General features: G+C 35.0%; 2 protein-coding genes across 2 annotated transcripts; both read right to left on the bottom strand.

The window, feature by feature from the left end:
* Nucleotides 1-803: 803 nt before the first annotated feature.
* LOC129752560 (cuticle protein 64-like) lies at nt 804-1,412 on the bottom strand. Its single transcript, XM_055748334.1, has 2 exons — nt 1,274-1,412; nt 804-1,208 (listed from the first exon to the last, which is right to left on the bottom strand). The coding sequence occupies exons 1-2, from the start codon at nt 1,280-1,282 to the stop codon at nt 804-806; spliced, it is 414 nt and encodes a 137-aa protein (XP_055604309.1). The 5' UTR covers nt 1,283-1,412.
* Nucleotides 1,413-15,458: 14,046 nt separating this feature from the next.
* On the bottom strand, nt 15,459-16,116 carry LOC129751253 (uncharacterized). Its single transcript, XM_055746638.1, has 2 exons — nt 16,023-16,116; nt 15,459-15,957 (listed from the first exon to the last, which is right to left on the bottom strand). The coding sequence occupies exons 1-2, from the start codon at nt 16,029-16,031 to the stop codon at nt 15,652-15,654; spliced, it is 315 nt and encodes a 104-aa protein (XP_055602613.1). The 5' UTR covers nt 16,032-16,116; the 3' UTR covers nt 15,459-15,651.
* Between the last annotated feature and the right edge of the window lie 10,170 nt (nt 16,117-26,286).

Genomic DNA, 26,286 nt, shown 5'->3' with positions numbered 1-26,286 from the left:
CGTGTTTACATTCAAACGAGTTGTTTATTCGTGGGAGTAGCCTACCTTGTCTTTTTTTACCGTGATTAGTAGTTTAGTTTTTTCTTCATAAATATAGCAACCATAACAAAAGTTACGTCACTAGGGACAATTTTCACGACGCATTTTGCCAAGGATAAATGAAGCTCCCTGACAACTACATGTCGCGACGCAGATATTAATTGTTTATGTTTATTTTTCTTTTTTTTCTCTCCGCCGTGCGATAGTGTTCGTTCTCTAAGAGCAAGTTCACTGGTGTTGGGAAAAAGGTGATAGAAATTTTGACATTTTGAAAATTTTACCAGGCAAAAATGTTTTCAAGATCTTTGGGCGTTGTATTTTTTACAGTACTGTTTCTATTTCAGCCGTATGTGATAGAAATATTGCTATTTTTGCATCACAGCATGCGAAACTTCAACAAGTGTTGTTAAAAAACTTGAAGGCCACAGATCTTGAAAAATTTTTTACATGGCAAAATTTTCAAAATGTGCTAGAGGTAACAAAATTCCTACAATTTCTCCCAACACCAGTGAACTTGCTCTAAGGGGCGCACTTAGTAAAAATGTACCTCATTGGCAAAAATGGCATCGGCGAGTAGTATAAGAAGAAGAAGAAGATTTCATCAGAAGTATGCTATTTTGATCCGTCATTGATAAAAACTATCATCTGAGTAAAACATAGTTACTGTGCAAATGTTATTGAAATCAGATGTTTAAGGAAATTTCGGAAACATTCATAAAAGCAAAGTTCGATTTTAATTTTTTTTTTAAATTTTATTATTTAATCTAATAATAGTATCCCCCATAGCCTCCCCCGTATCCTCCATAACCTCCATATCCACCATATCCATAGCCACCATATCCGTATCCACCGTATCCGCCATATCCGTAACCGCCATATGGTCCATAGCCTCCATATCCGTAGCCAATGGGAGCGTACAGAGATCGGTAGCTGGGATATCCATGATGATAGTGCTTGTGGAATCCGAATCCGAATGTTTCCGCCTTCTCCATATCATCGGCAGCCGATTTGTCCTGATCCTCTTCCTGGACCGCAGATGGTGCCGCAGGTGCTGGAGCTGGAGCAGGAGCTGGTGCTTGTCTTGCTATCCTCTGCATTGGCATTTGAGGTGCAAGTGGTGCGGGAGGAAGTGCAGACACAACCGCTAGCAGAACGAGAACGCAGAACACCTGGAAGTATAAAAAAAATGTGATTAATTGTTTTTCATTACTAAAAAATTTGTGAATTTACACACCTTCAACATTTTGAGTATTTTGTTGGACTTTGGTTAAGAAAAGAGAGCTTGTGACTGTTTCGAAATCTTTCGTTGAACTGTTTGATTTCCTTCTGGATAAACGCCATTTTATACTGATAGTTTGGTTGAGAGAAAATTCAATAGATACTGACCCGATACAGGTATTTGCGAAAAATCGTGCGTCACCAAACGGGAATCTGAGCAAAGCTGAGGAATTGAAGATTTTGTTTTATCCCATGCATTCTTCTGGGAGGTAGGTACTGGTACCTTTCGGGCGGTTTTGTGGGTCTCACGTGCATATCGTTTTTATCGTTTGACGTCATGAGCTACCTCTAGCATGTGAGATCAGAGGTGGGATTTCGGAATTTCTTATTTCCGATTTTCAGTTGATTTAGATTCGGTGATATCATATAATGTATAACGATCACAGCGTTGATGATTTTTTTATGATTCGGCGCAAAAATTGGAATTCATAATACTACTCAAAACAACATTCTGAAATTTATTTACGTCACTCTTGAGCCTAGGAATTTCCATACCCTAGACGCGAATAAAATCTTGAAATAGATTAAAATGATACTTTTAAACCCGATCAATAGTATAAGGCAAACAAGGCAACTTGACGTGAGCAATGTTCTCACATAAAGCTGATATTAAAAATACTGTTTCAATGTAGGTACTCAGAACAAATTGAAATCTTTCATATTTATACAGCTTTCCGTTTAAAAACAAAAATCGATGATGAAATTTTCCAATAGACTGTAACTGAACTGGACCTTTATGACTTAAATGGTGCAGAAGAAGGGAAACCATCTGTTCGGCTCAATAAAGAAGTCCACAACCAGGCGAATTCAAGAACCAGCATCAGTTACCTGCAGGCATGCGTTCATACAGGAGGTGTATTTTTGTTACTGTCGTGTTTTGGATGCGGATTGGTGTCAACTCAGCGCAACGGGTAGTGTTTTTACCCAACACGCTTCTAAATTAAGATTGACTTATAATATGAAAAAAAAAAACTCATTGGAAACCTTCGGATTTGTTAAACAGATTCTGAGAGGTGGTTCCTTCACTCCTCACAAGAAGTTCTGAGTAACATAAAATATATACGAGAGCCTAGAAACCTTCTAAAAAGGATTACCACGTTTGAAGTGAACAAGTGATTGTTTTACTAATATCTACAGGCGTTTCTAGACTTCAGAGTTTTCATGTTATTAGGTATAACAGAGTGTGATGTTGCGTTGAAGAGAATTTGCGCCTAGCCCATGTTCAAAGTCCTATGTAGAACATTGAGTTACCTCCAGGAAGATGAATATTTTCCCGACATTTCGGCTATTTCTGTATAGTCTGGCTGCATCGAACGTCGGTTCCACACACTTTTGAGACAGTTCAAGCGACAACATTCATTTTCAAAAAACCGACCTCCGGTGAGCTTAACACTAAGCTTAACCCTCATCCGCATTAGGGTGTCATTTTGACACCATTGCAAGTTTGAAGGCTTGTAACTTTTTTCAAAAGCTTCAAAATACAAAAATTTCTTCGGGGACCCTAAATGAATTCAAAAGTTCTTCAATATTGCTTCTTAACTTTTTTTTTATGGACGAACCCTGGAAGCTTGGACAAAAAAACTCCCTTTTCCGACTTTGGGTGTCATTTTGACACCACAAAAGTAAAATCTATTTAAGTCGTTTGAATTATTATGAACTTCATATGAAACTTATATCAATAGAAACCTTGTAATGCCAGTAAAATATGTTTACAGCATTATATACAGCTGAAGTTACAAGTTTTCTCGTTATTCAGCATGAAAGAAAAAAAAAATCCGAAAAACATGCCTTACGAAAACTGCTGTAGTTCATATGTTACACGTCCAAAAAAATATTTGCCTTATCCATATGAAAGCTGAAATTAATGCCTACATCATGAAGACAAGAAATATTTTTTTTAAATTTTTTATAATGAAATGGTCACGAAAAGTTCAAAAAAGTGGTCTGAAAAACCTACTTTTCATTCGATTGCTAGTAAATACTGTTTGAGCGATGGTAGAGTTTTTGAAAAAATATGACTACAAACTTTATTGAAATTCTAACATTTTGCTGTCTTTAGATTTTCGATGCAAAAAAAATTGAAATTACTGGAATTTTTCAAAGTTGGCTACTTTGCGCGATTTTTTCACTAATTGAAATTTCATCTCTTTTTGTGGTCCTCCGTCAGGTTGTACCCGGATTTTCAGTGCTCCCTCGCCGTTTGAAGCAATCAAAACTATATCCATTGAAAAGGGAATTTAATCTACATTCTAGTGAGGTGCAACAATTTACGCTGTGAGATTTCACAAAAATATGAAAATTATAAACGTAAAATCATTCCTGAATTTCTAGAACCACAAGCAGCGCGTCCAGCAAAAAGTGTTTGTATGCTCTCCGAGTAGGTACGGTGGGTGGTGATTTGGTCAGAGAGCGAAGCCGATAGACGAAATAATGATGCCCCAGTGATTTTTGAAATGAATTTTCCGCTTCGCAGCGAAATAAATCCGGAGCGAAATTGCGAAATAGCAGTTGAAACAAAAATTGCAGCCGGAGTCGCCGAAGTGAACGCGACCTTCGAGTGAGTTCCTTGTGATTCATCCGAAAGCTCCGAGAGCGGAAGAAACGCCCCTCGGACATCGTACCAGCATGGTTGCCACATGTACAGATTTATCTAGACTGGTACAGATTTTTGAGCTCATTTTTGGTACAGAATCTGTACGTACAGATGACAGTTTTTCAAAATTTGGTACAGATTTGTACAGATTTTTGACTTTTAAAAACTGGAAAAAAAGTTTCTACATTTTGCTTTCATCCAGTTGATTGAAGAATACAGAAAATAAGTCAAATGTTAGCCTCTATTATTCTGACGATAGGAGTTCCTTACTGGGAATGATGGAACAATTAGATTTACAAATTTGCTACATATAATTATTTATCTGATTATAATCCCCCAGGTCCCCCACTCGTCCGCAGTGGTTGAGCGCATTTTCTAACGAGTTAATGTCAATAAAACCAAAGTTTGTAATTGTCTGAGTGTTGACACATTGTACGCTATCCTTAGAACGAAAAGTTATTTAGGATTAAATGGCGGATCGAAAAATGTCGTATTAAATATGTCGCTCAAAAATCGTTCCAATAAAATTACGTATAAACATCATGAAGATTAGGAAGTATTTGTTAGAAAAAATATTTTGAAATGTCAGTTTCAAAAAGATAAAAATTAAAAATGATAAAACGAGTTTCACAAAAAGTGATTATTTAAAAAACTGTACTATGTGCAATAAAGTATCTATCTTTTTTAAGATTAAAAAATAAGGAAACAAAATCTTCACACATCAACACATTGAATGCAGAACTTTGTTTTCTTCGGTACAGATTTTGGTACAGATTTTTGAGTTTTCGGTACAGATGAAAAAGATTTTTTTGATGAGCGGTACAGATTTGGATGTGGTAACCCTGCGTACCAGAGCACGATGCCCGAAGAATGCATACATAGGATGGGATTCGGATCCGAGCTGCGCTGTAACAGTTTTTCGTCGTTTTTTCTATACTTTTCTGCAGAGCCCATTGAAAATAATTGTCATCATTTGAATTTAATTATAAATAAATATGAAAAATTTTCAAAATGATGACGGTTAATTAAATTGAAAATAAATCTTTTGAAAATTTTAACAGAGTTTCCGCTCCTTTTTTTTCAAATACTTCACATTATCACAAATCACTTCATCACATATGTAAGTAAAGCTTATGAACACTGATAAATGAAACAGTAGTCAATTCCACATACGCACGACGCTGTAGAAAAAGTACCGCCACGTCCGCACAGCATCGAAGCACGGGTGAAACTGAATGTCTTCGCAAGCAATATCAACAACACCAGCCGCCACGCTACTGAACCAAGTGAACGGACCGTGAGCCAACACACTGAAATGCAATTGCGTACATTCGAAAGAAACAAGAAATTTTAAGCTGTGTGGGTGCGTGAAGTTGGACTTCTACAGAAAAAGACCGAAAATATTCTAAGTTCGGAATCTCAAAGCCGCTGCTCCTTCGGAAAACCACCCATTTATTAATTTGGAGGCGGAATCGATGAACGGGAATGAATTTTTTCTTGCCGGGGCGTGTCGTGACAAGCAAACGTGAACTACTTTAGTCCTAAAATGCCGGAAATTGTAAATAATTCATTTTGCTGGCATAGGATAAAGATACTCTCCTGCACACAATGAACTCTAATTCTTCCTGAATCCTACCATACCGCTTTTTGCCATAAAAAGTATTTCTCATAGAATTTTCAACGTTTGTAAAAATTTACCTCCTCATCGGTGGTAAATCAGACAGCTCAATTAGTGAGGCGTGTTTTGAGAGATTAGAGTGAATAAGGAAAAATCACGTTTTCTTTCTGTCCAAGCCAAAAAAAGGAGAAATAACTTTCACTGTGAAGAATATGAACCATTTTACCTATTTTTCCTAAAATAAATGAAAATCAATGGAAAACCCGGAACATTTGCAATGGGTCCAAAAATAGTAGACTTTTGACTCTGATGTTCCATTTTTAGACTTAACATCACCAAAACTTTGTTTCTATACCAACAAATCAACAAAAGTGCAAATAATTATTTGGGGAATAATTCAGAACCTTTGTTCAACATTTCTAACATTTTTTTTTCAGCTTTACGCAAATAAACTACAAATAAGTAAACACAAAAAAGTTTCAGCTGTTGTTCTGCTGATAGAGCTGACGGGAAGTGAAAGTGTTTGAGATATTCTTAACAGGAATTTATGTATTTTCAATCGATAAAAAGCTTTAATACTTTTGTATGATGATATTTGATTGAAAAAAGCATTTTTAATGAATGTAGTTTTATATTTTCGGAAAATCATACTTTTGATGAGAATTTTTGTTCTAGGTCCAATGAAAGGCACCAGTTCAGTACCAAAATAGGAACAGTAGGTTCAAAGATGGAAATTTTGATCTTCTATATCTTTGCAAATCTTTCAATAACGGTGAAACCTATGTTGAAAATTTTTATTGAAACTTGCAGATAAGATCATGAACTATAAATAAATTTCCTGAAAGATATACACCTCTCGTCAATTCATGAGAAAAACATAATTATTTAAAAACCACCGTTTAATGGGTCCAAAGTAGGGCAACTAACCCTACTATCAATAGAAAATTTCCAACCAAGAAACGTACGACACGCATCATTATTTCGTCTGTCGGCTTCGCTCTCTGACCAAATCACCACCAAACACGTTTTACTGGACGCGCTGCTTGTAGTTCTAGAAATTCAGGAATGATTTTACGTTTATAATTTTCATATTTTTGTGAAATCTCACAGCGTTATTTGTTGCACCTCACTAGAATGTCGATTAAATTTGCTTTCTAATAAATATACTTTGGTTGGTCCAAACAAAGTGAAAGCACTGAAAATCCCGGTACAACCTGACGGTGGACCACAAAAAGAGATGAAATATCAATTTGTAAAAAAATTGCGCAAAGTAGTGAACTTTGAAAAATTCCAGTAATTTCAATTTTTGTTGCATCAAAAATCTAAAGACAGCAAAATATTAGAATTTCAATAAAGTTTGTTGTCATATTTTTTCTAAAACTCTACCATCGCTCAAACAGTATTTACTAGCAATCGAATGAAAAGTAGGTTTTTTAGACCACTTTTTTGAACTTTTTGTGACCATTTCATTAAAAAAAATTAAAAAAAAAATTTCTTGTCTTCATGATGTAGACATTAACTTCATCTTTCATATGCATGAAGCAAATATTTTTTTGGACGTGTAATATATGAACTACAGCAGTTTTCGTGAGGCATGTTTTTTCGGATTTTTTTTTCTTTCATGCTGAATAACGAGAAAACTTGTAACTTTAGCTGTATATAATGTTGTAAACATATTTTACTGACATTACAAGGTTTCTTTTGATGCAAGTTTTGTTTAAATCGGTTTAACACGCCAAAAGTTAGAACGATTTGAGCTTGTGGTGTCAAATTGACACTCCTAGTGCTGATTAGGGTAATGAAATCTAATGCGGATGAGGGTTAAATGATCAAATATTAAACTTGGTTACAGAAATCGTGTTTCCAACGTTCTCAGTATTTTTGCATCTGTTGTAAAAGAATCACTTTTATGAAATAATCCTTTTTTCAGATTGTTATTTGAGGCGTCCACTTAAACAACGAGACCATTTGATAAGAATTTTGCAGCAATCTGTTAAGCAGGTCAACTCAACCAGCTATTGGTAATGTATTTCACTTGTTATGGAAATTAATCGGAATTTATTCTCTAAGGATAATCTCGAACTTTATAGATTCGATCCTGTTTTAGCTACGCTGAAAAAAGCAGATGAATTCGGTCGGTAAATTAGTTGGATAAAATAATGATAAATATTATGACTTTTGTAAGCGATGTTAGTCCCAAAATAACACAATATTAAGTGTAGATCGCTGAAATGTCTAGCGAATATGTCTTTGAGACTTCAGAAATGTTGCCTTTAGCTATCAGTAAATCAAACCAAATCTCAAACAACGAATTTTTGCTAGTTCCAGAGCTCGTATGCAGAACAGCCAAAAATATCATGATCGGGCAAGATTTTGCTAATGGGGAAAAAACCCGACAATTTTCTTGAGGACAACTTTGGGTTTAGCTTTTTTAAAGCCTTATAGAGAATTCTTTTTTGCACATGCAAAACAATTTAGAAATTAATAATACGGGATTATTCACGTAAACTAAGCTCTTATTGCATAACATCGGGCTTGTCGTCCGTCCACTGACTTTGTATTCGCTTGTGAACAAATTTCTAAGGGCGTTATGGCTGTTTTTTGCAAATTTTGTGTTACTCGGGGTAGTTTTGCATTCTGGGTATGTAGCAGGTAGAAAAATGAAATGCATATCTTTGACAATTTGTTGAATATTATTTTGGTCGGCTAGCCAGGTGATAACATAAGAGTAAATTTTCTGAAGCACTGAACTTAACTAAGTTGAAGGTGACTCCCATTAAGCACCAATTCCTAAATAGGGACGAATGATGATTCTGCTATGTCTCTCTATCTCAACTGAACCGTTGGCTTCGGTTCATATCACCTGCACTTGATTATTTACTGTGTTCTGTACCGGTGCCGCCATGATGCGACGCGCCGGATTTCAAACTCGACAAATTGCTCAATTGCATTTCCTACATATATCGCATCAGAATGGTCACTCAAGTACAAAATTACTTATTGGAAAAAACTTGACCGGCTTGGGGATCGAACCCCGACCTTCGTGGAGAGAATCGAACACACTACCACGAGACCACGTCTAGATGTTGTTCTAACTGAAACTAAAACTCGAATAGGTTATTTGATTTTGAAAGCACATCAATGCACTTTTTGTGACTTATCAATACCCGTTTGAGCACTTTTGTGCCCTTTATATGACTTACCAAATCCCGTATTGAGCACTTTTGTGCCCTTCATGTGACTTAAGTCCCGTATAACGTACGTATAGATCACTCTTGCAGCTTTCAAGTTCGTTAATGAGTACATATAGTTCACTAATGGGAATTGGGCAAAACAAGTCACATACAACGTACATATTAATCACTTTTGCAACTTTCAAGTTCATTAATGAGTACATAAAGTTCACTAAAGGGAATTGGGCAGTTGATTCTCTTTGTCAGCCTAGTTGTTTTTTTTTTCATTTTTAGTTTTTTGTTTGTATTTGTATTTTTACTTTTTGAATTTTTCACCGTATGTCATTTTGGAGTATTTTATAAATTAAAAAAAATCATTTCATACTGCAAGTCTACCGCTTGTGGGATGAACCACGCTAGGCCTACTATTGTGTGGTGGTAGCTACAAATCTATCCCATATCTACCACTGCAAGGTATAAGGCCCGTGAGGAACAAAACGATGAAATGTGATGAAAAGTTTTTCAAATTAAAATTACCCTTCCGCTCATTTTCAACATCTTTCACCTTATTCTAATCTTCTATCCGTCTATAATCTTTCAATTCTTAAATATTCTTTCTCAAAGATTATAAAATTTCACCGATATAGCCGATAAAATAATTTCATAAAATTATAAAAAAAACTTTTGTTTTTGTTGTTGTATTTCATCACCTTTTCAGAACGTAAAAACGTATTTATGATGATTAACAAAATTTTATTAGTCCTGTTATAGCGAAAAGTAAAAGGTAATGTTGTTGCTGAAAACCGGATGTTGCCAAAATCGAATGTTGCCAAAATCGGATGTTGCCAAAATCGAATGTTGCCAAAAACGAACGGGGTCTGTATATATATTTTGTTTATAATTTTTAATTTTTGCCCCTAAATGTATGCAGCAACATTGTTGACATCTTTTGAGTATATTTGTTTTTGAAAGAAACGTTGAAAAATTCAATTGAGTCCAAAAAAAAATTACTGTTATCGATGTTTTGAGCCTTCTGTGCTAAATGGCATCAAAACAGTAAATTTGAAGCTGTTGAGATACGTAGAAACCATAGTGATCAAAATTACCCCGAAACTCGAAATCTGATTTTGTAACGAACATTTAATTATAACCACCAATGTCGTTTGAATTAACTGCAATCAATGATCATGTTTAATACTCTTCACCTCAGTGAGGGTTTTAAAGCTTTTAGGTATTACGAAAAAGCACCCCCTTCCAAAATAAACAAAAATCAAGAAGAAATACTTGAAGAAAAAAAACATTTTCCATCAAAACTCATCAGTAGATGTTTGGTGGTATTTTAAGCTTCCAAAAAACCTTTCATGATTAGGCTGGAATAAATATGAATATCTTCTTTTGTTAATACAACCCCCCCCCCTCCCCGCCCTTCCCCCCTTCGAAATTTACAAACAACCGGAAGGGAAGAATAAATAAAGTTTGAACTATATTTTGTAATTTTCGAGAAAAAAAAAATCAAAAATCCGAATGATAACAAGACCAAAAAACATGTTGTCAAAAATTGGAGTTATTTCACCCTTTGTATTATTGATTTTATTGAATTTATCGATACAAAATTACTTGATTTATTGGTTTAGTGCAATGATATAGTTAGCAATTTTGTAGCATACAAGCTTTAGTGCAATTTATTCCAATGCATTTGTTTTTCGCATTATTTTTTATCATCCCCTCCTCGCGATGTTCCAACTACCGAGTGACAAAAGAAAGATTAGAAATTTGTTTCGGCCTTATTTAAAAAAAATGTTTTGAGCGCATAAATAAAAAAAAAATTAAAACACAATTTGCTTTTTTCATTTGATTTGGCAAATATAGTGAATAAATCCGGGTAAAATCCGGGCTATTTTCAACGAAATCTGGGCAACCGGACCGGACCGGACTTTCTATTTTCTTTCAAATTTTGTATTGAATATCCAGGCAAACCCGGATAAAACCAGGCAATCTATGATAAGTTTACCCGGGAACATTTTTTTTCCAAAATATACCTCCATTTTAAGCTGTTTGCACAAATTAAAGGATCTTTTTGCAAATTTTATTTTGATATTATCTATGTTTTTATAACACATTTTGTAAATTTTCCAGAGCGGCAGAAATCATAAAAAGAAAAATAAATTGTAAATTGTACCTATAAGTAGATTGCACCTATATTCTCTGTGCCTATACTGACATTTCTACGGAATGTCAAGTTTGGTTAACTATTTGCTTGCATTTTCTTAGTTTATTATTTTGTTTATTTAAGACTATTCATGTTTATTTTATTTACATAATATTCCGTCTCACGATATAACTTGACGAACCTAATTCCTAAAATTCACTCGCTCCATGGCAACCGTTCTTCAATTTCTCGGACACCCCACGTTCGCCAGATCACGCTCCACTTGGTCTAACCACCACGCTCGTTGCGCCCCCGCTCGTCTTGTTCCCACCGGATTCGTAGCGAAAACCTGTTTTGCAGGACAGTCGTCCGGCATTCTCGCAACATGTCCCACCCAGCGTATCCGGCCAGCCTTCACCACCTTCTGGATACTGGGTTCGCCGTAGAGCCGCGCGAGCTCGTGGTTCATCCTTCGCCTCCACACTCCATTCTTCTGTACGCCGCCAAAGACGGTTCTTAACACTCGTCGCTCGAATACTCCGAGTGTACGCAGGTCCTACTCAAGCAATATCCATGTCTCGTGCCCGTAGAGAACAACCGGTCTAATAGGCGTCATATATATACAGGTTACACTTCGTGCGAGGGCTAAGTCTTCTCGACCGCAGTTGCTTGTGAAGTCCGTAGTAGGCACGACTTCCGCTGATAATTCGCCGCCGGATCTCACGGCTGGTGTCATTGTCTGCGGTCACCAGTCACCCGAGATAGACAAAGTCTTCGATTATCTCCAGCTCGTCACCGTCGACTGTGTCCTTTTTATTTCTGGACAAGCGGGTTCGGTCGGTCTCGGATGCGCAGGCCAGCATGTACTTCGTCTTGGACTTATTAATCATCAACCCAATCCTTCCTGCTCCGCGTTTCAGTCTGCGGTAGATCTTTTCCACCGCCGCAGATGATATGCCGACTATATCAATGTCATCGGCAAAGCAGATAAGTTGACTGGATCTGTTGAAAACTGTGCCCTGCATTTTGCCCACCACTCGTCGAATAACACCTTCTAGCGCCATGTTGAACATCATGCAGGATAGACCATATCACCTTGTCGAAGCCCCCTGCGTGATTCGAATGAACTCAACAATTCACCCGAAATCCGCACACAGCACTGCGTTCCATCCATCGTCGCCTTGATCAGTCTGATCAGCTTCCCGGAAAAGCCGTTCTCGTCCATGATTTTCCATAGCTCGTTAAGGTCGATCGTGTCGTATGCGGCTTTGAAGTCGATGAATAGATGGTGCGTATGGACTTGGTGTTTACGGCACTTTTGGAGGATTTGCCGTAATGTGAATATCTGGTCAACGGTCAACGACGCGTCCCTCCATGAAGGCGGCCTGATGACTTCCCACGAATCTGTTTGCTTGTGGCGTTAGGCGGCGGAGTAGGATTCTGGACAACACTTTGTAGGCGGCATTTTATCCCCTCCTTCCACTTCTCCTGTAGCTGTTCTATGTCCAAGATCCGGACTATCAACCGGTGTAGGCAATAGGCAAACTTGTCCGGGCCCATTTTGATGAGTTCAGCTGCCCTTCTTGATCTCCTGCATGTGCGCCGTTCAGGTGTTCATCCAAGTGCTGCTTCCATCTTTTGATCACCTCACGATTGTCCGTCAGGATGCCCCCGTCCTTATCACATTTCGGCTTGCGGCACGAAGCCTTTGCGGGATGCGTTGAGTTTCTTATAGAGCTTTCGTGTTTCTTGGGAACTATGCAGCTGCTCCAGTTCCTCGACCTCCTCCTCCTTCAGGCGGCGCTTTTTCTCCAGGAAAATTCGGACTCGCTGACTCTTCCGCTGTCGGGGATTTTTCACATTTCGACGGGTGCCTCTTTGCACTACTGCAGCCCGCGCGGCATTCTCTTCATCCATTACCCTCCTATACTCCTCGTCGATTCATGTCTGTAGGTATTTGCTCAATATGTTTATTCTAATCTCTCCAGCCCGGTCGAAGTGATGTTAACAAGCAGTCAAGTCATCTGACCCTCAAACTTCAAATAGTGGTAATTCCAGGGACAGTAGCCTGTGCAACTTGGTGTTGAGGCATGGTGGCAGATAATTTCTAATGATCAACAAAACTTATGGCAAAACCTATATAATAAAACCATTGGTTAAATGGTGTAATTTTTTTTCTCGCGGCATGTTTATAGCACATTCAAGAATGTATGTGCGAGTAAATACTCGAAAGCATGACTAGATTAGGGTTACCATATCCCGCAACACCAAAAAAAGTACATTGAGATAATTTACCCAAAAAGTCAGGAGAAACGATATACAGTAGAACCCCACTTATCCGAACTCCGGTTTCTGAGCTCCCACGTTATCCCAGCCATCAAGTAGATACAAGATTCATATAATTATCGCTCGGATGGTATGCAAAACAGAAGGAAAAGGTTGTACATGAGGAGGTCTCTACTACCTCGGACTGCCGATTTGTTGAGGTTATGAAAAAATTGTATTATTCGAAGAGATAGCAGTGACAAACTTCAAAAAATATTATAACATAATCCAATTCGAAAAGAGTTTTTATTTAAGTTTACATTTCTTTTACAATCATTATTTGAGATTTGTGCGCATTTAAGCCCATTAAATTGTGTAAATATTGATTATTGTTTGCATACTCAAAGGCGCTGATCACGCTCACTTTATTACGACTTAAACGCAGGTAAATGACAACAAGATGTTAAAGTAACTGGTTGTAAGCTGTATTCCTTTCGTAGTGCTGACGTTGTTCACATTAGATGTGAAACAACTTCATAAAATGTAAGAAATTCGTTCGTTTTCTGATCAAACGACTTTCAACAAAAAAGAGTACATTTGGTAAAATTTCAAAAAAAGAAGAGTACGCCCATTTCTCGATCGAAAAAGAGTACATGAACTCTTAAAAGAGTAGGGGAGAGTGGGGATACTTGATCCCTTTTTCTTATTTTCACCATATCTTTTTGGAAAAATTTAGCAACACGCCGTCTTTGACGTTTTCTGGCAGCTTGTAACTTCAAGTTTCTATGCTCCAAAAATTAGAACGATACTTGAACCCGTTGATGAACTAGAAACATTTTCGTGGGAGTAAAAAAAATGCGATTTTTCTGAAGTTAGGGGAGACTTGATCCCCTATTGAAGGAGACTTGATCTTTTATTCAGGAAGCGCTAATCCTTGTATAAAAATCAAACAAAACCCCAAGATAGAATGGTAATTGACTATTTTGGTCATGTTTGTTCTCGTTTCACAATTTATAGCAGATATAACAAGAAAATTCTATAACTTTGTCTCAACGCTAATAACATTGCATACTTAAAGGCGCTATTTTTTATAATTAAGAGAAAATTAACTATTTTTGCTCTTTTCTTCAGACAATTGTTTGATAAATATTAGTTTTTGGATAAATATTAGTAATTTCGTAATCAGCAATCATAACTATCAATTCAGAAGAAGAATATGCCGTTTGGAAGGGGGATCAATTGTACCCAACTCTAGGGGATCAATTGTACCCATAATCAACATATTAGAAAACTTTTCTGAAAAAAGTTGTTAATTTTCGATCGCTTTGAAAATATGGCCTTATGAAGTTTATTTTACGCTCGAACGATTGATACATTGGAACAAATATTTTTTTCATAATTTTCCCATGTAAGGAACATTTTAAAGTGATGGAAAAAGATCTTCAAGTTACATTTTGTGAAATTTTTCAAACAAAGTTCAATTACTCAAACAATTATATTGTTAAAAAAATTTCAACTACAAGCATTGTTATTTTGCTCATTTTGGCACATTTTTCTAGAACATTTGATCTTTGTAAGACATTCCAGTTTCGAGATATAGCTAAGGAATCAAGTATCCCCAGGGATCAAGTATCCTCATTCTCCCCTACGTATGGTATCCCTAGACTAGATGAACAATTTGCTGCTTTTAAAAGAAAGTTTAAATTTTCATGAATTACTATAACTCTCGCTTGTTGTGGAAGTACGTTAATGATACTTCCAACGCAAGTTTGCAATCCATGGCCTTTTTTACAGGATCCTTGTGATGATTCTGTACTTTTTGGTAAAATTTTGTCTGCTGCTTGAAAGTACGTCAATGGTGTAACCATAATCATGGGCAATGAATCCCGAAACAGTTGATTCTACGTTTTCACAGTTTTGTCTAATAAAGATGTGGTGGGAAATAATGATGCTGATGTTCATCTTCAACTAAACAATCACTTAGAATAAGAATCAGCCGAATATTGGTATAAAAACTGACCACGACCCTGGCTGGAAAAATGTGCGGTGCGTGACTGATGAGAGATAACAAGAGTTGAGTAAGATTAGGATAACAAAACCAACAACAAATTTGTTTTTTAAAATTTTCAATGAAATTTCTTTTTATTAGCTTTTTTTTCTTCCTATAAAGTATTTCAATCAAGCAAATGGTTTTAAAAACGCATGCATTTAAGAATCCCTCGATCAAAATGATCAACGCTTTATGACTATGATAAAATTAGAAACCCCTTTCAAAAAAGAGCCGCTTATTTCCACATAGCATTATTCGGCTTATTATTATGTTAATCACACACTGACGGCACCTGCAATGTATAGGAAATATAGCTAAATAAACATGTTTAATGGGATATTTATTCGGCATTTTGAGACACACAATATCACGTGAAAACCGAACACAGGTACATATCGTCTTCGAGATGGTGACAAAATTTACTCACAGACCTCACAAAAACTTAGCAACAAATCTATAAATTTTCAACATCAACCTAATAAACCGTCATGCGAAACCCCAATAGCTGGGATAAGCCCGGAATGCAAATCGATGAGCGGCCGGTTGATGATGCAGGAGTACGGCCATATCCGAGTTTCCACTTCGAAGAGAATTTCCACCGATGGCGGATTTCAAATCCTGAGCATTGACCTGGTAGGCAAAATCGACATCGGCTCCCGGATCCCTACGGACGATGGCTCGATTGGCATGGATCACACCTGGCGCCAGAGGTTCCTCGTATTCCGGTAGAACTACGGGCTTGGCCGGAAAAGCATTTGCACATGCACCGACCATCACTAGCGCTACAAATACCTTTAAAATTACCGGAAATTAGGAACTCTTACTTAAGTAACTAAAATTTGAGAAAACCACACTACCTTGAACATTGTGACTAAATTTGGCACTCTTCTGCTGCAGAGACACCTTTCACAAACGATGAGACTTTCCGTGAACTAATGAGTCGGCCGCCGCTTCCGAATGGATCTTTATAGCTGAACAACAGTGAAAGTGAACGATCCAATTTTAGACTCTCTAAAATGCATATGCAAATTTATTATGTCAAAGCTGGCGAATTAGAAATACGGAAATCATACGATGCTTCCAGCTCATTTCACTGTTCAGTAAGGTGAATTCGAAACAATGAATTAATCTATGAGAATTTGAAACTGAAATCTGAAATCTGAATCTGAAATCTGAATCTGAAATCTGAATCTGAAATCTGAATCTGATATCTAAATCTGAAATCTGAATCTGAAATCTGAATCTGATATCTGAATCTGAAATCTGAATCTGAAATCTGAATCTGAAATCTGAATCTGAAATCTGAATCTGAAATCTGAATCTGAAATCTGAATCTGAAATCTGAATCTGAAATCTGAATCTGAAATCTGAATCTGAAATCTGAATCTGAAATCTGAATCTGAAATCTGAATCTGAAATCTGAATCTGAAATCTGAATCTGAAATCTGAATCTGAAATCTGAATCTGAAATCTGAATCTGAAATCTGAATCCGAAATCTGAATCTGAAATCTGAATCTGAAATCTGAATCTGAAATCTGAATCTGAAATCTGAATCTGAAATCTGAATCTGAAATCTGAATCTGAAATCTGAATCTGAAATCTGAATCTGAAATCTGAATCTGAAATCTGAATCCGAAATCTGAATCTGAAATCTGAATCTGAAATCTGAATCTGAAATCTGAATCTGAAATCTGAATCTGAAATCTGAATCTGAAATCTGAATCTGAAATCTGAATCTGAAATCTGAATCTGAAATCTGAATCTGAAATCTGAATCTGAAATCTGAATCTGATATCTGAATCTGAAATCTGAATCTGAAATCTGAATCTGAAATCTGAATCTGAAATCTGAATCTAAAACCTAAATCTTAAATCTAAATCTGAACCTGAAATCTGCTTCTGAAATCTGATATCATTTTTTTTTTCTCTGAGGGAAATCTGATATCAGAATCTTTTAATTTGGTCTTCTGAAATTTATGATTATTAAAAAAAGTTAATTAAGGTTAATGTTTCAACCTTGTTTTAAACTATTTTTACCAAAAACTGTACAAAATAGTTTTTTAAGTAATTTAAATCCTTACACCAGAAACATAATTATTTAAATATGTGTGAATTATAAAAAAAACCCTTCAATCATTTCTTATTATCTCTTTCCAACTTAAAATGACTAATCTAACTGTAGAGAATAATGATAAATAAATGGAAATTAAAATGAATCTTAGTATACAGCGGTAAAAGACGAAAGTTTGAGAATACTGAAAATGTTCTAACAGTAAAACAATGGAAATTTAAAATGATATACATATATGTTAATAATCTTATTCATGATGGACGTTGTTTATGGTTGACACATTATCATCCGTTTGTAGCTCTCTCTCCTTCAATCAAAAGAAACGCTTTAAAATGACAGAGCTAACTCAATTCAATCAGAGAGTGGAAAAAATAAAGAGAGTAATCTCTCTGAACGACGATTACAGAAAAAGAACGAAAACTACCAAGCAGCGATTTGATGCCAGTTCGTTAAGAGATGTTTATGAGAACAGATCCGAAATGTTTTCAGTGACGAATTAAAAATTAAAAAAAGTCGATGTTAAAAAGTTGTGTATTTGAAGGCTCAAGAAAAGGCCAGTGAAGTGTTTGATAACCACCAGTCACGACAATGGCGTTGTCGGTAGACAGTTCTACGTCTTCCAAATGGTATGTTTTTCACATGTTTTATTCTTGAAATGAAGGATGCTTTCAGACAGTCTTGTGTTGGTAAGGAGTCATAAAATCTATCGAGTTCCAAGATGGCGGACTTTGAAATTCGGATATTAAGTAAAATGAATTACGATGCATAACGAAGAGAGATACACGCAGTAATTTTTCAAAAAGAAAAAAAATAAAAAGCGCAGATTTGGGTACGAGTAGATTAACATTGGACCGGAATCAATTCGTTTACACAAATTTTGTAATATTCTTTTGCAATTGATGTTTGTGATTAAAAAATGGCAAGATTTTTCTTTTTAAACTATTGAAAGGTATCATTGCTTTAAATTTCGAATGAAAGCTGTTTTTTCATATACTGATGATGAGTCCTGATGATGTACGAAAAGTCAATAAGTGAATAAAATAAAAAAAGTCCTGTGAGGGTTAATTACAGTCCCTGCAGGTTAACTTAATAAAAAACGAAGTCCTGTAGGGTTAATTATAGTCCCTGCAGGTTAAGTAACAAAAAAAAACGAAGTCATGGAAGGGTTAATTATAGTCCCTGCAGTTTAAGTTAATAAAAAAAAGGAAGTCCTGTGAGGGTTAATTACAGTCCCTGCAGGTTAAGCAAAAAAAAAACGAAGTCCTGGAAGGGTTAATTACAGTCCCTGCAGGTTAAGTTAATAAAAAAATATGAAATCCTGTGAGGGTTAATGACAGTCCCTGCAGGTTAAGTAATAAAAAAAAATGTGAGGGTTAATTATAGTCCCTGCAGATTATGTGAGTAAAAAAAAAAAAAAAGTCCTGTGAGGGTTAATTACAGTCCCTGCAGGTTAACTTAATAAAAAACGAAGTCCTGTAGGGTTAATTACAGTCCCTGCAGGTTAAGTAACAAAAAAAAAACGAAGTCATCGAAGGGTTAATTATAGTCCCTGCAGTTTAAGTTAATAAAAAAAAAAGGAAGTCCTGTGAGGGTTAATTACAGTCCCTGCAGATTAAGTTAATAAAAAAGTACGAAATCCTGTGAGGGTTAATTACAGTCCCTGCAGGTTAAGTAATAAAAAAAAAATGTGAGGGTTAATTATAGTCCCTGCAGATTCAGTGAGTAAAAAAAAAAAAAGTTCTGTGAGGGTTAATTGTAGTCCCTTTAGGTTAAAGGAGTAAAGAAAAATCAGTTCTGTGAGGGTTAATTGCAGACCCTGCGATTAAAGTGTATAAAAAAAAAACAGTCCTGTGAGGATTAATTGTAGTCTCTGCAGGTTAAGTGCATGAAAAATGTCTTGTCAGAAATATCAGTCACGTCCAGGAAGGGTAAATCCCAAAATCAAAACAAGGAAGTCAAATTTCAAAAGTTTACAATATATTGTCAAACCTCAGTCAAGACTTGAATAAAGAAGGAACTCCGAGATTCAAGTTTCAAGAATTTGTAATCAAGAGTTTAGAGGCGAAAAAAAACATAAGCCAATAATCAAGAGTTAAGACTCAACAGTGCATGTTCAGGTATCAAAAGCTTAACGTCAAAAGTAAAGAAAAATACAACAGATAAGTTAAGAAAAAAAATCATGGTATGAGAGTCATGAGTTAGTATGGTGAATGATGGTAGAAGTCTAGAATTTAAAAATCACAGCAGAGCCGAAGGTAATAGGAACTAAGAACCAAGCATTAAGTAATTTATCAAAAGTATAGCGGGATAAGTAATCGTTAATACCGGAAAATTAAAGTGTTAATGGTGAAAGTAAAGACTTAAGAGTTAAAAGTAAAATATACAGGGTTTCAAAACACAAGTTATTTTTAATAGTGAAGAATAAATATTCAACGGAAAAGAGTGATAAACATAGAGTAGAAGGTAAAGAGTGAAAAGTAAAGCGTAGAGTAGAGAGAACAGAATCAAAAACGAATACTGATTGAAAAGATCAAAGAGTGATAAGTAAGAAGTTATGAGCAAATATTTAAAAAGATTTATATAGGGTAAATATTAAAGAGTGAAAAAAAAATGATAATAATGATGTAAAATGTACAAACAAAAATAGAAAAAAGAAACATGTTAAGTTGAGCGTAAAAGAGATAATAGTAAAGATAAAAGAAAAAGAAAATAGTATACAGGAAAGTGCAAAGCCAAGAATAATGAGTGGAGAGTAGCTAAAAAAATGTATGTAACGAGTAAAGAATGAAGAGTAAAAAACATTAAAAATAACAACATAAGAAATCAAAGGTAAAGCGTTGATAGTGAAAAATAAAAAAAGCAAAGATTACAAAGTAAAGAAAAAAATTATGAGTGAAGTAGTAAATGTCTATTATACAGAGCCAAGGGTGAAGGATACAGAGAAAAACGTATAGTAAATACAAATTGAAAAATAAATAATGGCAGGTATAAAGAGTACTGAACACAAAGTAGTGAGTGAAAAGTGAAAAATAAATTAAAAAGCGAAGAGTAGTAACAAAAGTAAAGAACTTTGAGTATCATGTGAAGTGTAAAAATGTTCGTGCATATGATTTCAGAAACTTTTGCGTTAAACAATATTGTGAATGTCAAGCAAAAAATGTCAAAGATTTATTTAATTAGTTAACGTTTCAGTAGAGGAGATGAGCAAAAGGATTGATAAAAAAAATGGAGAAAGGAGAGATTTAAAGATTTGAAATAAGGAGGAAGTACAAAAAAAGATTTTAAAAAAGGAAATGATGGGAAATATTAATATCAAATGAGACGAATGATATAGACGAATGTACCTAATATATAAATATGAGAATTGCAAAACCTTAAAGAAGTGATGATCAGAAGATGGATCAGCTGGAGGGGTGAAACGAGAAAAGGCTGATACAAAATTACTACGTTTTAAATTGCGTTATTCGTCTTCATAATAAAAAGAAATGATATGAAACAAAAAAAAAATGCAGTTTGAGTTTAAATATTTTGAACTAGTAAAATTATAAAATGTGGAAATCATAAACACGAGTATTTAAGTTATAAAAGCCCTGGAACGGGTAACGATAGTGATAGGTAATAAAAATGATTTGAATGTGGTTGAAAAACTTGAAATATATAAAAATATAAGTCTCGTAGGGCCGAGAAAACCAAATTCTTGCCACGACTCGGTGAAGTCAAAAGTAAAGTGTTTATTTATAAATAATAATAACACATGTCTTGTTCAGGGTTAAATAAAAGTCTCTAACAGGTTCAGCAAAAAAAAAAATGTCTTGAAAAACCTATGGGGATGGAAAATTTTAACTGCCGAGGACAGAAAAAAAAGGGGTTAGGGGATTCGTTGAGCTACTGAAAAGATTAATTCAGAGCTTCAGAAAGATTGATCAGCCACAAAATTAGAAGTTGGGTGATGAGACGTTGATGAGAAATAATCATGAAATGATTAATTAAGGAAATATATGAACAGGAGATATAAAAAAAATCCAACAATTATAAAATAAGAGGCATAGAGATAAAGCAAAGAATAAGAATGTAAGATTATGAAATGATTAAAAATATTAAAAGGTGAGAGATTAAACCAGATGAAAATAAGAAGATAAAAAGATGGGCAAATGAGATTATTAAAATTTATTGATTATCGGATTAGAAGACTTTTAACTGAACACTACAGCTGGGAAGATGATACTAGAAGAAGTGAATTAGACAAAAAAAAAATGAAATGCTATAAATATCATTATTCGTTAACATAGGTAAAAAAATATTGCGAGGTAAGAAAAAGAAGTGAATAGAAACAGAAAAATAATATGATGAGACGGTTATATATCATTAAAATGCGGGAGAGAGAAGTTCACATAGAATTGTTTGGGTGAAAATGGAAAAGTTTTGGAAGTCCTATGAGGATTAATAATATAAATACAATAAGTTAAAATAATTTGGATGTGTATATGAGAAAAATGGAAAGTATTAAAAAAAAAAGTCTCATTTAATCAAGAATAAAAGGAAGTGGCTTATAATGAAATTGAAAAAAAAATGAGGTTCGTAATAATGAAACATGCGATGATAGCAAAAAAATTATAGAAAGAGCTGTATTGAAAAAGTTGAGAAATAGAAGTTTGTTTTCAATGTTTTGAATTAAGTTTTCATAAATCAAGGACATGCAAGATAATATATTTATTTTTTTGTAAAATAAAACGAGGCGATTATAAACAATACACCATTAGATGATAACATGAAAAAGAAAATAGGAAGAATAGAAGATACGAAATGAGATGAGAAGAAAATGAAATGACAAAAGGAAAAGTTGAAAGAAGAGAAGTTGAAACAGGATCAACAAGAAGATAAAAAGTTGAGCAAATCTAATTAAAAAAAAATGAAGATTATCAAATGAGATGAACAATATAAAATAGGTACAAGATTAGAAGATAGGGAGATGATTGATGAAATCCAATAACATGAGACGGAGGTGTGTTAAAAGACAGGAAGATTAGACGAGAAGTAGATGAATTAAAAAAAAGTTATATACGTTATACATTGTATTATTCGTTGAGGGAATGAAAAAAAGAGAAGAATAAAACATTTTTAAAGAAGAAGAAGAGAAAGAATCAAAAATTTTTATGTCAAGTGATGAAGATACATAAGTCAAGAATCATAATTTGTTGGTTTATAAGCAAAGAATATCGAAGTTAGGGTACAGACAGTCGAAAACTTAAAGTCAGAAGTAAAAAAATCATGAATTTTGAGTCATTAATCTCGAATAAATAGCAAAAATCCAAGAATCGAACAGTTAGAAAAAAATCTAGCATAATAGAAAACAAAAACAGTTAATAGTAGAATCAAGAATTAAAAAACAATCAAGCTCATGAAACACGAAGCAAGAATAATAGATTGAAAATAAGAAAAAAGTCAAGTTCGAGGAATAATAGTCAAGAATTTAATGAAAACTCGATCGGAGCATGATATGATGCACGAGAGATATGTAATTTTTGAGTATTGGAGTTCAGCAGGAATTAAGAAAAAGATGCATTGTGAGTAATTCAGATCGATTATTCACATAACTCTTGAACTACAATTGAAAGAAAGCTTTCTATAATGACCAAATAGATTAATATGTACAAAAAAAAATTAACATAGAATTTCAATACAGTTTGAAATTACCAATAAATATTTTGAGTTAATTTCATTTTTTTTAACATATAAATTGTGCGTATATAAAAAAAAAAAGCGGCATAAAAAAAAAAAATTAAACCATGAATAATTTGGTTTTAAAATCGCGGTCGTTAGTAAACTCTACTGTACGGGTGGAGGCGAATGTAGAGAATAATGATAAATAAATGGAAATTAAAATGAATCTTAGTATACAGCGGTAAAAGACGAAAGTTTGAGAATACTGAAAATGTTCTAACAGTAAAACAATGGAAATTTAAAATGATATACATATATGTTAATAATCTTATTCATGATGGACGTTGTTTATGGTTGACACATTATCATCCGTTTGTAGCTCTCTCTCCTTCAATCAAAAGAAACGCTTTAAAATGACAGAGCTAACTCAATTCAATCAGAGAGTGGAAAAAATAAAGAGAGTAATCTCTCTGAACGACGATTACAGAAAAAGAACGAAAACTACCAAGCAGCGATTTGATGCCAGTTCGTTAAGAGATGTTTATGAGAACAGATCCGAAATGTTTTCAGTGACGAATTAAAAATTAAAAAAAGTCGATGTTAAAAAGTTGTGTATTTGAAGGCTCAAGAAAAGGCCAGTGAAGTGTTTGATAACCACCAGTCACGACACTAACCTTTACGTATACGTCAGTTCTTTAGATTCTTGACGTCACCCGAGATAATGCGTTACATCTAACGACCGCGACTAAATCTTTAAACTAGTCTTTCTGTTTATTCAAATCGGTATCGGTCGCTTCACGGGTTCCAAGCCCTCCAAGCCGAACTGGTTTTTTGGTTCGATTATTCGCAAATCCGAAAGAAGATGCTTATAGGTCAACGAATTCTGGAAATTGAATAGCGACGATCCGGTTTTTTGGAGCTATAGCCATAATTTACATGGCAATCATTTTTCAAATTTATGATACCACAGCGTTTTGTTTGTTTTGTAAAGCACGCGACTCGCCCCAAAGAGAGTTTCAGTGTTGCTCAAGTTGTAAAATTGAGAATGGATAAAAAGTTTCATATATTTTTTTCGATAATCTCTAGAAAATCCCTAGGAAAATGCTGAAAATCCGTAGATTTCGAGCATCAATCCGTAGATCCGTAGAAGTGCTTAAAATCCGCAGATATACGGAAAAATCCATATTGAGTTCTCGTATCTCGGTAAGAGAAAGAGAGTTCTAGCAAAGAGCGCCCTAATGTTTGAATCATACACCTCAGTCAGTGTATGTGGAGATAAAAATTTCTTTAACTATTTACCGCACAATCAGAGGTTCCAGGTGTCCTGATTCTTCAGGATTTGACCTGTTTGTTTGGAGTGCCGTCCTGATTGATAGGTTTAATTGGCCTGAAAATAGTAATTTAATTGTACAGATTTAAAAAAAATATCTAAAGTATGTTTTAGTGAATCTTTAGTGAACTATATGAACAATATGAACTTGAAAGTTGCAACAGTGATTTATATGTACGTTGTAAGTGCATTAAGTCACAAAAAGGCCGCAAAAGCACTCAAAACGGGATTTACTAAGTCACAAAAAGTGCATTGGGCTGCTTTTTTCATGGCTGGCTGGCCGAAGCGCCCGCAGGTATGCTACAAAATTATATCACCATTTCGAGTTTTAGTTTCAGTTAGAACAACATCTAGGCGTGGTCTTGTGTTAAAGTGATCGATTCTCACTATGAAAGTCGGGGTTAGATATCCAAAGCAGGCAAGTTTTTTGATTCAATAAATAAATTGATACCTAAGTGACCATTCTGATGCGCTGTGCGTAGGCAATGTAGGAAAGCAGCAATCGATCAGCAAATTGAACAAATCTCGGAAATCCTCAATTTGTAGAGTATGGAATCTGGCGCGTGGCATCATGGCGCCACCATGTACCAAAATAATCAAGAGAAAGTGATACGAACTTTTTCATGAACTGATGCTTTTTTTTAATATTAACTAGATAATAAAACATTATTTATAAGACTTAAATTGGCGGAGCGCAATCAAGTATTTAATGTAGGAGAACATCCTGTAATTTCATAAATATTTTAAACTTAAAACTAAAAACTATCCTAAAATTAAACTAATTATAAAGAGAGCGAATCTCTGCGATGGAAGACTGCATCGATTTGCCTCTGAAGTTGGAGATGATGTTGTTGGCCTTCTCTTCGATAGATTCAATGCCCGCAATCCGATGAAGATCTTCGGTGCTGTGCCAATGTGGAAGCCGCAAAACCATTTCCAGAACCTTGTTCTGAATCCTCTGGATGACTTTCTTCCTCGTCGCGCAGCAGCTAGACCAAATCGGAACTGCATACATTATCGATGGTCGGAACACCTGTTTGTAGATCAGCATCTTGTTCTTCAGGCATAGTCGGGATTTCCTGTTGATGAGAGAATAAAGAGATTTAGTTTATTTATTACATTTAGATTGAATATCTTCAATGTGATTTTCAAAAGTACGATTCCGATCAAGTGTGAGTGCCAAGTACTTCACGTGATCAGACCATTCTAATGAAACCCCATTAAAAGTTATGAAATGATTTTCATTAGGTTTTAAAAATTGAACTCTTAGCTTATGGGGAAATAAAGTGAGTTGAGTTTTGGAAGCGTTGGGAGAAATTTTCTACATTTTCAAGTATTTCAAAAAGGAATTTAAATTGTGTTGCAATCTATTGCGTACCACCCGTAAATTCTGACCTTTGGCTGAAAGCAAAATATCATCAGCAAATAATCTCCTACCTTTTCCTTCTGGTACATCAGGAAGATCAGAAGTAAAAATCTTATATATAAAAATGGAGGCGTTTTCTTTGTAATAACATCACGTATGAATGGTCGGTCGGAATGAAGTGAAATTTGGTATCCGGGGTTTTTTTTGGGTCAGAGATGGTTTGTATATTAGTTTCAAGAATCTCACTTTTTATGAAAGGGGGGTCCCCATACAAATTTACCTCTTCTTCACATCTTATATATAAAAATGGAAGCGTTTTCTTTGTAACAACATCACGTATGAATGGTCGGTCGGAATGAAGTGAAATTTGGTATGCGAGGGTTTTTTGGGTCAGAGATGGTTTGTATAATAGTTTCAAGGATCTCACTTTTGATGATAGGGGGTCCCAATACAAATTAAACTTTATTTGTTACGATTTCCATAAGAATCTATTTGCGAGCACAATGCAGTTAAGGACGTGTAGATGAAATTAAACATTTATTACGATTTATACTTTAGAAGGTAAAACGAAGTTTACCGGGTCAGCTAGTATTGTATAAAATTGGCCCAAGTATACTGCCCTGAGGGACCCCAGCTCTAATGGGTGTCCTTTCAGAGCATGACTTTTGATAGCTTACTTGTAAGGTTCGGCTA

The sequence above is a fragment of the Uranotaenia lowii genome, chromosome 3, assembly GCF_029784155.1.
Source record: "Uranotaenia lowii strain MFRU-FL chromosome 3, ASM2978415v1, whole genome shotgun sequence".
NCBI classification, from domain to species: Eukaryota; Metazoa; Arthropoda; class Insecta; order Diptera; family Culicidae; genus Uranotaenia; species Uranotaenia lowii.
The sequence above is the reverse complement of the archived record's forward strand: the minus strand, read 5'-3'. Positions and strand labels throughout refer to the sequence as shown.